The 14380-nt window shown below is 38.7% G+C and overlaps 1 protein-coding gene across 6 annotated transcripts in view; it reads left to right on the top strand.

Moving 5' to 3' along the window:
• KIAA0319L (KIAA0319 like) overlaps window positions 1-14380 on the top strand; it is a 116419-nt gene that overhangs the window by 61826 nt on the left and 40213 nt on the right. For all 6 annotated transcript variants that reach the window (XR_014807453.1, XR_014807455.1, XR_014807452.1 and 3 more), the window contains exon 4: window positions 11394-11640. Coding sequence is in view for 2 of the 6 variants with exons in the window: in XM_021095912.2 (XP_020951571.1) it covers window positions 11394-11640 (247 nt within the window). In the remaining 4 variants the exon portion in view is untranslated. The remainder of the gene's footprint in view (window positions 1-11393; window positions 11641-14380) is intronic.

The raw sequence follows: 14380 nt of genomic DNA, 5'->3' as shown, positions 1-14380 counted from the left end.
CTATTGTAAAAGCAACAATAAACACAAAAAGAACAGTAAAAGGATATATGTGAAGGTGCTAGGAAAAAACTTCAAAATCATAAAATGTGGGTAAGGAAAATAAGAAAATCTAGATTTTTTTTTTTTTTTTTAAAGCATGTATGACTATCAGGGTAAAGCAAGGAGATATAGGGACGGGTTAACATAGAAAAACGGGGCAACTGCAAATCCAAACCAAAGAATACACAGAAAAACTAAAAAGAGGACACAAGCGTAAGATAAAAGGAAATCATTCAACCAAAAAAAGAAAAGAACAAAAGAGAAACATAGACTCAACTGGAAAACAAGGTTTAAAGTGGCAATAAATACATCTTTATCAGTAATTACCTTAAATCTCAATGGACTGAATGCTCCAATGAAAAGACATAGGTAGAATGGCAGACTGGATGAAAAAAGAAGGGCCTACAGTATGCTATCTACAAGAGACTCACCTTAGGGCAAAGGACACTTATAAATTGAAAGTGAGGGGAACAAAAAAGATATTTCAGGTGAATGGAAAAGACAAGAAAGCAGGAGTTGAAATAGTCATATCATACAAAGTGACTTTAAAACAAAGGCCATAAAGAAAGACAAAGAAGGATACTATTTAATAATAAAAGGATCCATTCAAGAAGAGGATATTCACTTGTTAATATATATGTCCCTAATATAGAAGCACCCAAATACATACAACAGATGCTAACAGACATTAACAGGAGAAATTGATGGGAATACAATAATAGTAGGAGACTTTAACGCTCTGGACAGAAAATCGCCAAGGCAACAGAGATCCTAAATGACACAATAGGGAAGTAGACTTAATTGATGTTTTCAGGACCTTACATCATCAAAAAAAAAAATCAGAATATCATTCTTTTCAAGTGCACATGGAACATTCTCAAGGATTGACCACATACTGGGGCACAAAACTAACCTCTGCCAATGTAAGAGTATAGAAATTATTTCAAGTATCTTCTCTGACCACAATGGCATGAAACTAGAAATCAATCGTAGGAAAAGAAAGGAGGAGAAACTGACTACATGGAAACTAGACACCATGCTACTAAAAAAAAAAACAACCAATGGGCCAATGAGGAAATCAAGAGGGAAATTAAAAAATACCTTGAGACAAATGATAATGAATGTAGAATCTATGGGATGCTGCAAAAGCAGTGCTTAGAGGGAAGTTCATAGCAATACAGACCTTCCTCAAAAAAGAAGAAAAATCTCAAATCAACAACTTAAGCTACTATCTAAAAGTATTAGAAAAAGAAGAACAAAAGTCAGCACAAAGAAGGAAATCATAAAGATCAGAGGGGAAATATAGAGATTCAAAAAGACAATAGAAAAAAAAATGAATAAAACCAAGAGCTGGCTCTTTAAAAGGGTAAACAAAAATTTTTTTTTTTGTCTTTTTGCTATTTCTTTGGGCCGCTCCCGTGGCATATGGAGGTTCCCAGGCTAGGAGTTGAATCGGAGCTGTAGCCACTGGCCCACGCCAGAGCCACAGCAACGCGGGATCCGAGCCGTGTCTGCAACCTACACCACAGCTCACGGCAACGCTGGATCGTTAACCCACTGAGCAAGGGCAGGGACTGAACCCAAAACCTCATGGTTCCTAGTCGGATTCATTAACCACTGCGCCACGACGGGAACTCCTAAAAGGGTAAACAAAATTGACAAACCTCTGGCCAGACCCCCAAAGAAGAGGAGAGAAGGAAACTCAAACAAAATAAATTAAAAAGGTGGGTTTTCTGTTGTGGCTCAGCAGTAGTGAACCTGACTAATATCCATGAGGATGCAGGGTTGGTCCCTGGCCTGGCTCAGTGAGTTAAGGATCTGGCATTGCTGTGAGCTGTGGTGTAGGCTGCAGATGCAGCTCGGATCTGGCATTGCTGTGGCTGTGGTGTAGGCCAGCAGCTACAGCTCCAATTTGACCCCTAGCCTGGGAACTTCCATGTGCTGTGGCTGTGGCCCTAAAAAGACAAATAGAAAGAAATGAAAAAAAAATCTCAATGGATACTGCAGAAATACAGAAAACCATAAGAAAGTACTATGAACAATTATTTGCCAACAAATTTGACAACCTAGAAGAACTGAACAACTTCCTAAAGACATACAGCCCGCCAAAACTGAATCAAGAGAAATAGATCAATTGAACAGACTGATCACTAGAAATGAAATTGAATGTATAATAAAAACACTCCCTACAAACAAAAGTCCAGGACCAGATGGCTTCACAGGTGAATTCTACCAAACATACAGAGAACTTATACCCATCTTTTTAAAACTTTTCTAGAAGGTTGAAAATGAAAGAATAATCCGAATGATATCCTATGAAACCACCATCACCCTAATACCAAAACCAGACAAAGATACTACCAGAAAAGAAAGTTACAGGCCAATATCTTTGATGACTATAGACGCAAAAATTCTCAACCAAATTTTAGCCAACCGAATCCAACAACGCATAAAAAAGATCATATACCATGACCAAGTGAGATTCATCCCAAGTTCACAAGGATAGTTCAGCATACGCAAGTCAATCAGTGTCATACATCACATAACAAAAGTCAAAAACCACATGATCATCTCAATATATGCAGAAAAAGCATTTGACAAATCCAACATATCCATTCATGATGAAAACTTACCAAAGTGGGTATAGAAGGAACATATCTTAACATAATAAAAGCCATTTATGACAAATCCACAGCCAATATAATACTCAATGGAGAAAAGCTAAAACCTTCCTACTAAAATCTGGAACAAGACAAGGGTACCCACTCTCGCCACTTTTATTCAACATATTGTTGCAAGTCCTAGCCACAGCAATCAGACAAAAGAAATAAAAGGTATCCAAATTGGAAGAGAAGAGGTAAAATTGTCATTCTATGCAGATGACATGATACTATATATAGAAAACCCTAAAGACTCCACACAAAAACTACTCAAACTGATCAATTAATTCAGCAAAGTAGCAGGATTCAAGAGTAACATTCAGAAATTGGTGGGATTTCTGTGTACTAACAATGAAATATAGAAAAGGGATATAAAAATGTAAAACCTTTTAAAATCACACCCCCAAAAATTAAATACCTAGGAGTAAACCTAACCAAGGAGGTAAAAGACTCATATTCCAAGAACTGTAAAATATTAATCAGGGAAATTAAAGAGGATTCAAATAAATGGGAAGCTATTCCATGTTCCTGGTTTGGAAGAATTAATGTCATTAAAATGGCCATACTAGCCAAAGCAGTCTACAGGTTCAATTCAATCCTTATCAAATTATCCATGACATTTTTCACAGAACTAGAACAAACAATCCAAAAATATATATGGAACCATAAAAGACCCAGAATTGCCAAAGCAATCCTGAAGAACAAAAACCAAGCAGGAGGCATAACTCTCCCAGACTTAAGACAGTATTACAAAGCTACAGTCATCAAGACAGTGTAGTACTAGTACCAAAACAGATATACAAACCAATGGAATGGAATAGAGAACCCAGAAATAAATTCAGACACCTATGGTCAATTAATCTTTGACAATGGAAGCAAGAATATAAAATGGAAAATAGTCTTTTAAGCAAGTGGTGCTGGGAAAACTGGACAGCTGCATGTAAATCAGTGACACTAGAACACCCCCCCACACCATGCACAAAAATAAACTCAAAATGGCTTAAAGACTTAAACATAAGACAAGACACCATCAAACTCCTAGAAGAGAACATGGGCAGAACATTCTCTGACATCAGTTGTACAAATGTTTTCTTAGGTCATTCTCCTAAAGCAATAGAAATGAAAATAATGGAACCTAGTCAAACTTAGAAGCTTTTTTGAACAGCAGAGGAAACCTTAAAGTGAAAACAAAAAACAAAAAAACAACCTATGGAATGGGAGAAAATAGATTCAAACTGTGCAACTGACAAGGGCTTAGTCTCCAAAATATACAAACAACTCACACAACTCAACAGCAAAAAACAAACCCAATTGAAAAATGGGCAGAAGACCTGAATAGACATTTCTCTAAAGAAGACATAAAGATGGCCAACAGGCACATGAAAAAATGCTCAGCATCACTAATTATTAGAGAAATGAAGATCAAAACTACAATGAAGTGCTACTTCACACCGGTCAGAATGGCCATCTTTAGTAGGTCTACAAATAACAAATGCTGGAGAGGGTGTGGAGAAAAGGGAACCCCCCTACACTGTTGGTGGGAATGTAAATTGGTCCAACCACTATGGAAAACAGTATGGAGGTGCCTCAGAAAACTAAATATAGAACTATCGTTTGACCCAACAATGCCACTCCTGGGCATATATCCAGACCAAACTTTCATTGAAAAAGACACATGCTAGAGTTCCAATTGTGGTGCAGCAGAGACGAATCCAACTAGGAACCATGAGGTCGTGGGTTTGATCCCTGGCCTCACCCAGTGGGTCAAGGATCTGGCGTTGCCATGAGCTGCGGTGTAGGTCACAGACATGGCTCGGATCTGGTGTTGCTGTGACTGTGGCATAGGCCGGCGGCAATAGCTCTGATTGGACCCCTAGCCTGGGAACCTCTATATGCCATGGAGCAAAAAAGAAAAAAGAAAAAGAAACAAACTCAAAGACATGGAGAACAGACTTGTGGGTGTCAAGGGGGAGGGAATTTGGGGTTAGTAGATGCAAGCTATTACATTTAGAATGGATAAACCACAAAATCCTAAAAAGTCAAAAAGACAAAAAAAAAAAAAAAAACACATGCACCCATATGTTCATTGCAGTACTATTACAATAGCCAAGACATGGAGACAACCTGAATGTCCACTGACAGATGAATGGATTAAGATGTGGTACATATATACAATAGAATACTACTCAGCCATGAAAAGAAGAAAATAATGCCATTTTCAGCAACATGGATGGAACTAGAGACGTAATAAGCATAGAGAGAGAAAAACAAATACCACGTGATATCACTTGTATCTGGAATGTAATATATGGCACAAATGGACCTATCTACAGAAAAGAAATAGACTCATGGACATAGAGAACAGACTTGTGGTTGCCAAGGGGAGGAGGAGGGAATGGGATGGACTGGAAGCTGGGGGTTAGTAGATGCAAATTATTGCATTTAGAGTAGATAAGTGATGAGACCCTGCTGTATTGCATAGGGAACTGTATCTAATCACTTGTGCTGGAATATGATGGAGGATAATGTGAGACAAAGAATATATGAATATATATATATATATATATATATAAAAAACTGGGTCACCTTATTGTACAGAAGAAATTGACAACATTTTAAATCAATGATAATAAAAGATTAAAAAAAAAAGAAATAAACCCACAGACATAGAAAACAAACTTATGGTTACCAAAGGGGAAAGGGTGCAGGGGAGGGATAAATGAGGAGTTTGTGATTTACATGTATACACTGCTATGTATAAAATAGATCACCATCAAGGACCTATATAGACAGGGAACTATACTCACTATTTTGTAATAACCTGAAAGGGAAAAGAATCTGAAAAAGAATATATATACTCAAGGAGTTCCTGTTGAGGCTCAGCGGGTTAAGAATCTGACTAGTATCCATGAGGATGTGGGTTGGATCCCTGGCCTTGCTCAGTGGGTTAAGAATCCAGCAGCGTTGCCACAAGCTGTGGCCTAGGTTGAAGATATGGCTCGGGTCTAGTATTGCTATGACTGTGGCATAGGCTGGCAGCTGCAGTTCCTTAGCCCTCATGCTATATATTATACTCCTGTGGCTTTGTAACTGGCAGTTTGTACCTCTTGATCTCCTTCACCTATTTTTCTTCCACCCGTCACCCCCATCCTTCAGGCCTTTTCCTTCTGGCAACCATGTTAGTTCTCTGTAGCTATGAGTCCTATTTTTGTTTTGTTTATTTGTTTTTTAGATTCCACTTATAAATAAGATCATATGGCATTTACCTCTTACATATTTTACGTAGCATAATACTCCCTAAATGTATCCATGTTATTGCAAATGGCAAGATTTCCCTTTCTTTAGAGGTGAGTAATATTCCCTTTTGTATATAATACCACTTCATTCATTCATCTGTTGATGAACACTTAGATCGCTTTCATATGTTGGCTGTTGTAAAGAATGTTGCATTGGAGTTCCCGTTGTGGCTCAGTGGTTAACGAATCTGACTAGGAACCATGAGGTTGTGGTTTCCATTCCTGGCCTTACTTAGCAGGTTAAGGATCCGGTGTTGCTGTGAGCTGTGGTGTAGGTTCCAGAGGAGGCTCGGGTCCCACGTTGCTGTGGCTGTGGTGTAGGCTGGCAGCTACAGGTCCGATTAGACCCCTAGCCTGGGATCCTCCATATGCTGTGGGTGTGGCCCTAGAAAAGACAGGGGGGAGGAAAAAAAAAAGGAATGTTGCATTGAACATTGGTGTGCATATCTTTTCAAATTAGTGATTTTTTCTTTGGGTAAATACCCAGTTGTGGAATTTCTGGATTATATGGCACTCCTTTTTTCAATTTTTTGAGGAGCCATCATACTGTTTTTCGTAGTGGCTGCACTGATTTACAATTCCACCAACAGTGCATGAGGATTGTCTTTTCTCCACATTCTCACTGACACCTGGTATTTGTCGTCTTTTTGGTGATAGCCATTCTGACACTTGTGAGGTGGTATCTCATTATGGTTTGCTTTACATTTCCCTGATGATGATTTGTGTTGTTGAGCATCTTTTCACTTTGTCTTTTGGCCACATGTATACCTTTTTTGGAATAATATCTGTTCACTTCCTGTGTACATTTTTAAATTGGGTTTTTTTGATGTTGAGTTGTATGAGTTCTTTGTATATTATGGATATCAATCCCTTATCAGATGTATCATTTGCAAATATTTCCTCTGATTTAATAGGCCCTTGTTCATTTTGTTGATTTCCTTTACTGTGCAAATGCTTTTTAGTTTGATGTAGTCCATTTGTTTTTTGTTTTTTGTTTTTTTGCTTTTGTTTCTCTTGCATGAGGAGACAGATTGAAAAAAATCAATATTGATTTTGTGCTAAGACTGATGTCACGTAGATGACTGCCTATGTTTTCTTCAAGGAGTTTTATAGGTTTAGGGCTTACATTTAAGTCTTTAAGCATTTTGAGTTTAAATTTGTATATGATGTGAGTAGTCCAGTTTCATTCTTTTGTGTGTAGCTGTCCAATTTTCCCAACACCATTCATTGAATAGGCTGTCTTTTCCCCATTGTATATTCTTGCCTCCTTTGTTGTACATTAAATTAATCATATAAGCATGGGCTTATTTCTGGGCTCTCTGTTCTGTTCCATTGATCTGTGTATCTGTTTTTATGTCACTACCATATTGTTTTGATCATTGTAGCTTTATAGTATAGTTTTCCATGGTTTTTTTGGTGGTGGTGTTTTGCTTTTTAGGGCTGCATCTGCAGCATATGGAAGTTCCCAGGCTAAGGGTCGAATCAGAACTACAGCTGCCGGCCTATGCCACAGCTATAGCAACAGAAGATCCAAGCTGTTTCTGTGACCTACACCACAGCTCACAGAAACACCAGATCCCCAACACCCTGAGTGAGGCCAGGGATCTAACCTGAATCCTCATGGATACCATTCAGATTCGTGTCCACTGTGCCACAATGGGAACTACCTGTCAGATTTATGTCTGCTGCACTACAGCGGGAACTCCCTGTACTATAGTTTTAAATCAGGGAGCATGATAGATACCTCCAGCTTTGTACTTCTTTCTCAAAATTGCTTTGGCTATCCAGGATCTTTTGTGTTTCCATACAAATACTCAAATTATGAAGAATGCTTTTTTTTTTTTTTTTTTTTTTTGTCTTTTTTGCTATTTCTTTGGGCTGCTCCCACGTCATATGGAGGTTCCCAGGCTAGGGGTCTAATCGGAGCTGTAGCTGCCAGCCTACGCCAGAGCCACAGCAACGCAGGATCCGAGCTGCATCTGCAACCTATACCACAGCTCATGGAAATGCCGGATCATTAACCCACTGAGCAAGGGCAGGGACCGAACCCGCAACCTCATGGTTCCTAGTCAGATTTCGTTAACTACTGTGCCACGATGGGAACTCCTTTTTTTTTTTTTTTCCCTTTGATAGGAAATGCACTGAATCTGTAGATTGTCTTGGATAATGTGGTTATTTTAACAATATTAATTTTTTCAAAAATTTTTCTTTTTTTTCCTTCTTTTTTTTTAAATTTTATTTTCCCACTGTACAGCAGGGGATCAAGTTATCCTTACATGTATACATTACAATTACATTTTTTTCCCCACCCTTTGTCCTGTTGCAACATGAGTATCTAGACAAAATTCTCAATGCTACTCAGCAGGATCTCCTTGTAAATATTAATTTTTATAATCCATGAGTGTGATATATTTTTCCATTTGTCTGTCATCTTCAGTTTCTTTCATGAATGTCTTGGTAAAAATCTTCATAATATTTATTTATTCATTCACTTATTATTTAGGTATAGTCGATGTATAATATTGTATAAGTTTCAGGTGTTCAACATAGTGATTTGTAATTTTTAAAGGTTATACTCCATTTATAGTCATTATAAAATATTGGTTGTATTCCCTGTGTTGTACAGTATGTCCTTGTAGCTTATTTATTTTTTTACATAGTAGTTTGAACCTCTTAATCCCCTACCCTGTCTTGCCCCTTTCCTGTTCTCTTTCCCCAGTGGTAACCATTAGTTTATTCTCTATATCTGTGAGCCTGCTTCTTTTTTGTTATATTACTAGTTTGGTTATTTTTTAGATTCAGCATAAACATGTAAGTGATTTTGTACAATATTTGTCTTTCTCTGACTTATTTCACTTAGCATAATATGCTCCAAAGTCCATCTCTTGTTGTTGCAAATGGCAAAATTTCATTCTTTTTTATTGTTGAATAGTATTCCATTGTGTGTGTGCGTGTGTGTGTGTCTGTGTGTGTGTGTACATACCACACCTTCCTTATCCATTCTTCTGTTAATGGACACTTAGGTTGCTTCCATATCTTAGCTATTGTAAATAATGCTGCAATGAACATTTTTGGATCGGTGCTTTTGTTTTTTACAGACATATAGCCAGGAGTCAAATTGCTGGGTCATATGGTAGTTCTATTTTTGGTTTTTTGAAAAACCTCCATGCTGTTTTCCACAGTGACTGTACCAATTGATATTCTTACCAACAGTGTACAAGGACTCCCTTTTCTTGTTCATCAATGTCTTATCGTTTTCAGAGTACAGATCTTTATAAACTCTTTGGTTAGATTTGTTCCTAGGTATATTTAATTTAACTTAATTTTAATTTAATTTTTTTATTTTATTATTTATTTGCTGCACCTGCAGCATATGGAAGTTTGCAGGCTAGAGGTCGAATTGGAGCTGCAGCTGCAGGCCTTTGCCACAGCCATAGCAACGCTGGATGCAAGCCCACATCTGCCCTGAACCTGTGCCACAGCTTGTGGCAATGCCAGATCCTTAACCCACTGAGTGAGGCCAGGGATCAAACACACATCCTCATGGACACTATGTCAGGTATTTAACCCACTGAACCACAATGGGAACTCAGGTATTTTATTATTTTTGATGCAGTTGTAAATGAGATTGTTTTCTTAATTTCTCTTTCTGATAGATCTTTATGAATGTATAAAAATGCAACAGATTTCTATATATTAATTTTATGTCCTGTAAAATGTATTTACTGAATTCATGTATTAGTTCTAATAGTTTTTTGGTAGTGTCTTTAGGATTTTCTCTGTATAGTATCATGTCATCTACAAATAGTGAAGGTATTACTTCTTCCTTTCCAGTTCAGATTCCCTTAATTTCCTATTCTTGTCTGATTGCTGTGTCTAGGACTTCCAGTAGTATATTGAATAAAAAAGGCATGTGTGGGCATCCTTATCTTACTCTTGATCTAAGAGGAAATGCTTTCAGATTTTTACCATTGAGTATCATGTTGGCCAAGTGCTTGTTATACATTTGTGGTATGTTTTCTTCAGTACTTTTCAAACAGTTTTTAATCATATATGAATGTTGAATTTTATCAAAAGCTTTTTTGCATCTCTTAAGATGATTATGATTTTTATTCTTCAGTTTGTTAATGTATATCACATTGATTGATTTATGAATATTGAATTATCCCTGATTCCTTGAGATAAATCCCATTTGCTCATGATATATGATCCTTTTTAATTTTTTTCTTTTCTTTTCTTTTTTTTTTGTCTTTTTGCCATTTCTGGGGCCGCTCCCGCGGCATGTGGAGGTTCCCAGGCTAGGGGTCTAATCGGACCTGTAGCCGCCAGCCTACGCCACAGCCACAGCAACTTGGGATCCAAGCCGTGTCTGCAACCTACACCACAGCTCACGGCAACGCTGGTTTCTTAACCCACTGAGCAAGGACAGGGATGGAACCCGCAACCTCATGGTTCCTAGTCGGATTCATTAACCACTGAGCCACGATGGGAACTCCTTTAATGTATTATTGACTTTGGTCACTTCCCTGTGTATAATCCTTTCATTAGCATCATTAACGTGGCTGCTGCTGCTTTTTTTTTGTTTGTTTGTCTTTTTGTCTTTTCTAGGGCCGCACTTGCTGCATATACAGGTTCCCAGGCTAGGGGTCTAATCGGACCTGTAGCCGCCGGCCTACGCCACAGCCACAGCAGTGCTGGATCCGAGCTGTGTCTGTGACCTACACCACAGCTCACAGCAATGCTGGATCCTTAATCCACTGAGCAAGGCCAGGGACCGAACCCGCAACCTCATGGTTCCTAGTCGGATTCGTTAACCACTGTGCCACGACGGGAACTCCAACACTAGCCTTCTTAATCTCATTTTTTGTGCCTATACTCATCTCTCACCTCAGTCTCTTGTCTAGGTTACCCTTTAAAACTCTCAGAACTCTCTACCTCCAGGAAGTCTTTATTTATTTAAACCATCCTCTTTCACATGCTTGCTCTCTCCAAGAAAGAGCGGTACTCTCAGATTGTGTTTCTTTGGTTCATCATAGTTCTTATAAGTTTATTCACCATTTCAGCTTATGTTTCCAGCTATTTCTCCCCCACTAGATTGTGTACTTATTGAGTACAGTGATTATGTTTCATTTATATGTTGGATCCACAGGCCTGTTTTATAATAGGTACTTAGTACATATTGTAGAAAGATTGAATTGTAAAAGATAAGTGAGAAAAGAAGTTAAAGTACATAGTATGATTATACTGTTTAAGCAAAGCTCTTTGCATAGAAAAAAATACTGAGCAAATTTATATCAACATTTTCATACCAGTTTGGGTGGTAAGATTAGTTTCTTTAATTTCTTTAAACTGGCTGTATAACTTTTGCCTATTCAAATGAATTTTTGCATTTCTCTAGGTCCACAAGGCAGTTATAATTTCTAATCCCTTAACCACAGACCAGACTGAGAAGATTGCTGGTTGGTCAAAGAATGTATCAGTTCAACCTGAAACGTCCGAGGACCCTGGTACTACTTCTAGTGTTCAGCAAGTAAAAAGCCCTGGGAAAATGCAGGTTGCTACCCCTCTGCCAGTGGCTCCCTCCTACAGTTATGCTACCTCTACCCCCCAGACCTCATTCCAGAGCACCTCAACACCATACCCAGGTGAGGCCCTTTGCTTCTGCTCTTGGAGATAGGATAGGAAAATAGAGCTTTTGATCAAAGTGTTCCCCTTTAGTGGAAAGAAAGGAAGGAGGCATGACTTTTGAATACTATAGATTAGAAAAAAAATAATCCCATTAATGTCCCTGTAATTATAGGACTTGGGCTCTCAATCCTTTTTTTCAGTAAGCTCCAACCTGTGGGAATGTATGAGGCTCATTTCCTAGAGCCAGATTCTAGGTGCCCAGGACTTAAAGGCAGAAGATACAATTAAATAATATTCAAGGAACCAAGCAAACAGAGGCCACTGGAAAGAAAGAGTTGGATCTGTACCCCTGTTTGCCTTCCGAATGGCTGATTGTAGGTCAGATATTTCTGTCTCTGATTTTGACAGCATCTTTATATATATATAGAGAGAGAGAGAGAGAGAGAGACTTTTTTTTTTTTAAGGGCTGTAGGCGTGGCGTATGGAAGTTCCCAGGCTAGAGGGCTACAGCTGCCAGTCCGTGCCACAGCAACAGCAGATCCGAGCTGCATCTGTGACCTACACCGCAGCTTGCAGCAACGCTGGATCCTTAATTCACTGAGCAGGGCCAGGGATTGGCCCATATCCTCATGGGTACTAGTTCATTTATGCTGAGCCACAAGGGGAACTCTGCATCTTTATCTTTTTTTTTTTTTTTTTTTTCTGTCTTTTTGCTATTTATTGGGCCGCTTCCGCGGCATATGGAGATTCCCAGGCTAGGGGTCCAGTCGGAGCTGTAGCCATCGGCCTACGCCAGAGCCACAGCAACGCGGGATCCGAGCCGCGTCTGCAACCTACACCACAGCTCACGGCAACGCCGGATCGTCAACCCACTGAGCAAGGGCAGGGACCGAACCCGCAACCTCATGGTTCCTAGTCGGATTCATTAACCACTGCGCCACGACGGGAACTCCTGCCTCTTTATCTTTAAAGCAACTCATAGGGAGGAGATTTAAATAAGAGTGTTGCCTTATTAAGCCTATGCTTCCTAGCTTCCATTCTAAGGTATTAGGAGGAAATGGTTAATCAAGAAAACTGTGTCAATCCCCTGAAAAAGTCAACAGGGTGAAGCAAAACCAGTGAAAGTGAATTTTTGCCAATTTTTAATTTCCTAAATTCTCCTTTGGTGGTAATATAACATGAAATATTAAGGTTTCAATTCTGAGACACTAAAGTAATTTTTGTATTCAGATATAATGGTTGTAGTTTCTGGTGTAATTATGAAAGATTTGGGCTGTGCTGTATTTTTGTCCATTATGCTTTCTCTGATTATAGTGGTTTCTTTCTTTTCTTTTCTTTCTTTTTTTTTTCTTTTTTGGAAAGTTACTTCAGCAATTCTTATTCTACCTCCTGGGGTATCTAAAGGCTGAAGCTTCCATAATGAATGGTTTCATTTCTCCCCGAGTGCAATGTTCCCAAGCAGATGGATAAAATCTCAAATTTCATATTTGTCTCTTTTCATCTCCCTGTCTTGAAATATAGATGGACCAGCCAGTTGTTTGCTTTAAGCTCTCTAGTTCCTGGGTCTCATACCAAATGAACAGTTATTGTTAGAGAAATAAGATTTATATAATCAGTGGTTCTCAACAGCCTGTAAACATTTTGGGTTGTTAAAACTGTGGAGGAGGGGTGCTACTGACATCTAGTGGGTAGGGACTAGGGCTACTGCTAAACATCCTAGAGTGCACAGGACAACCTCTTCCCCCCTCCAAACAAAGAATTATCTAGTTGAAAATGTCAGTAGTGCCAAAGTTGAGAAACATGGAATAGCTGGTGAATAGTATAAAGGCAGTATCTAGCTATTAGCTGATGTGGGTGTTCCGAAAATGCTAAAGTAGATCACCTTAAACTGAAGTGGTCTGGGAAGATTTCTTGGAGAGAACACTGGCTTTTAAGCTAGAAACAAGGTACAGTATTTAGAATAAAGTAGGCACATGTCCCATTTGAAAGAAATAGCTTTAGGAAAGTCTCCATGAGTAGACCATGGCTTATATGGAGCATAAGAGGGAAAATGAAAATAACTAGATTCAGAATTAGCAGGGGTGAAATGATGTCATCAGATGATGAGGGTCTCTAATGCCAGGTTAGGAGTTTGGCCTTAAACATGGAGTGGGAGTTGGGGTCTTAAGTAGGAGAGTATCATAGTGGGTGAGTATTTTAGAAAAATTCATGGTGATACGTGTTTTAGGAAGACAGAGTAGAATGGATTAGAATGGGGAGAGGCAGCAGTAGGAAGACTAGTTAAGATTCTTGGAATTATCTCAATCTATAGCTGCAACAATTGAAATGGAAAGAAAATTAAGGCTGGCCTTGTTGACATTTCTCCTAGGAACTTCATATATGTATTTAATTTAATTAATTATTTTTAATTTAACTTTTTTTTTAGGGCCACACCTGTAGCCTACAGAAGTTCCCAGGCTAGGGGTAGAATCAGAGCTGCAGCTGCCGGCCTACACCACAGCCATAGCCACGCAGGGTCTGAGCTACGTCTGTGATTACACCACAGCTCACTGCAACACTGGATCCTTAACCCACTGAACGAGGCCGGAGATTGAACCCACATCCTCGTGTATATTTGTCGGGTTTGTTACCTCTGAGCCACAACAGGAACTCTGATATATATGTATTTTATTAGAATGTTATATATCACCATAAAGATTGTCCTTGAAAATGAGATGAACTCTATTTATTGAAATCTGTGGAAAGTACTCTATAAAG

The sequence above is a fragment of the Sus scrofa genome, chromosome 6 (genome assembly GCF_054392235.1).
Source record: "Sus scrofa isolate SSC_HxYL_T2T_F1_AM1 chromosome 6, Sscrofa_HxYL_maternal_Yorkshire_Landrace_v2.0, whole genome shotgun sequence".
Classification (NCBI taxonomy): domain Eukaryota; kingdom Metazoa; phylum Chordata; class Mammalia; order Artiodactyla; family Suidae; genus Sus; species Sus scrofa.
The sequence above is the reverse complement of the archived record's forward strand: the minus strand, read 5'-3'. Positions and strand labels throughout refer to the sequence as shown.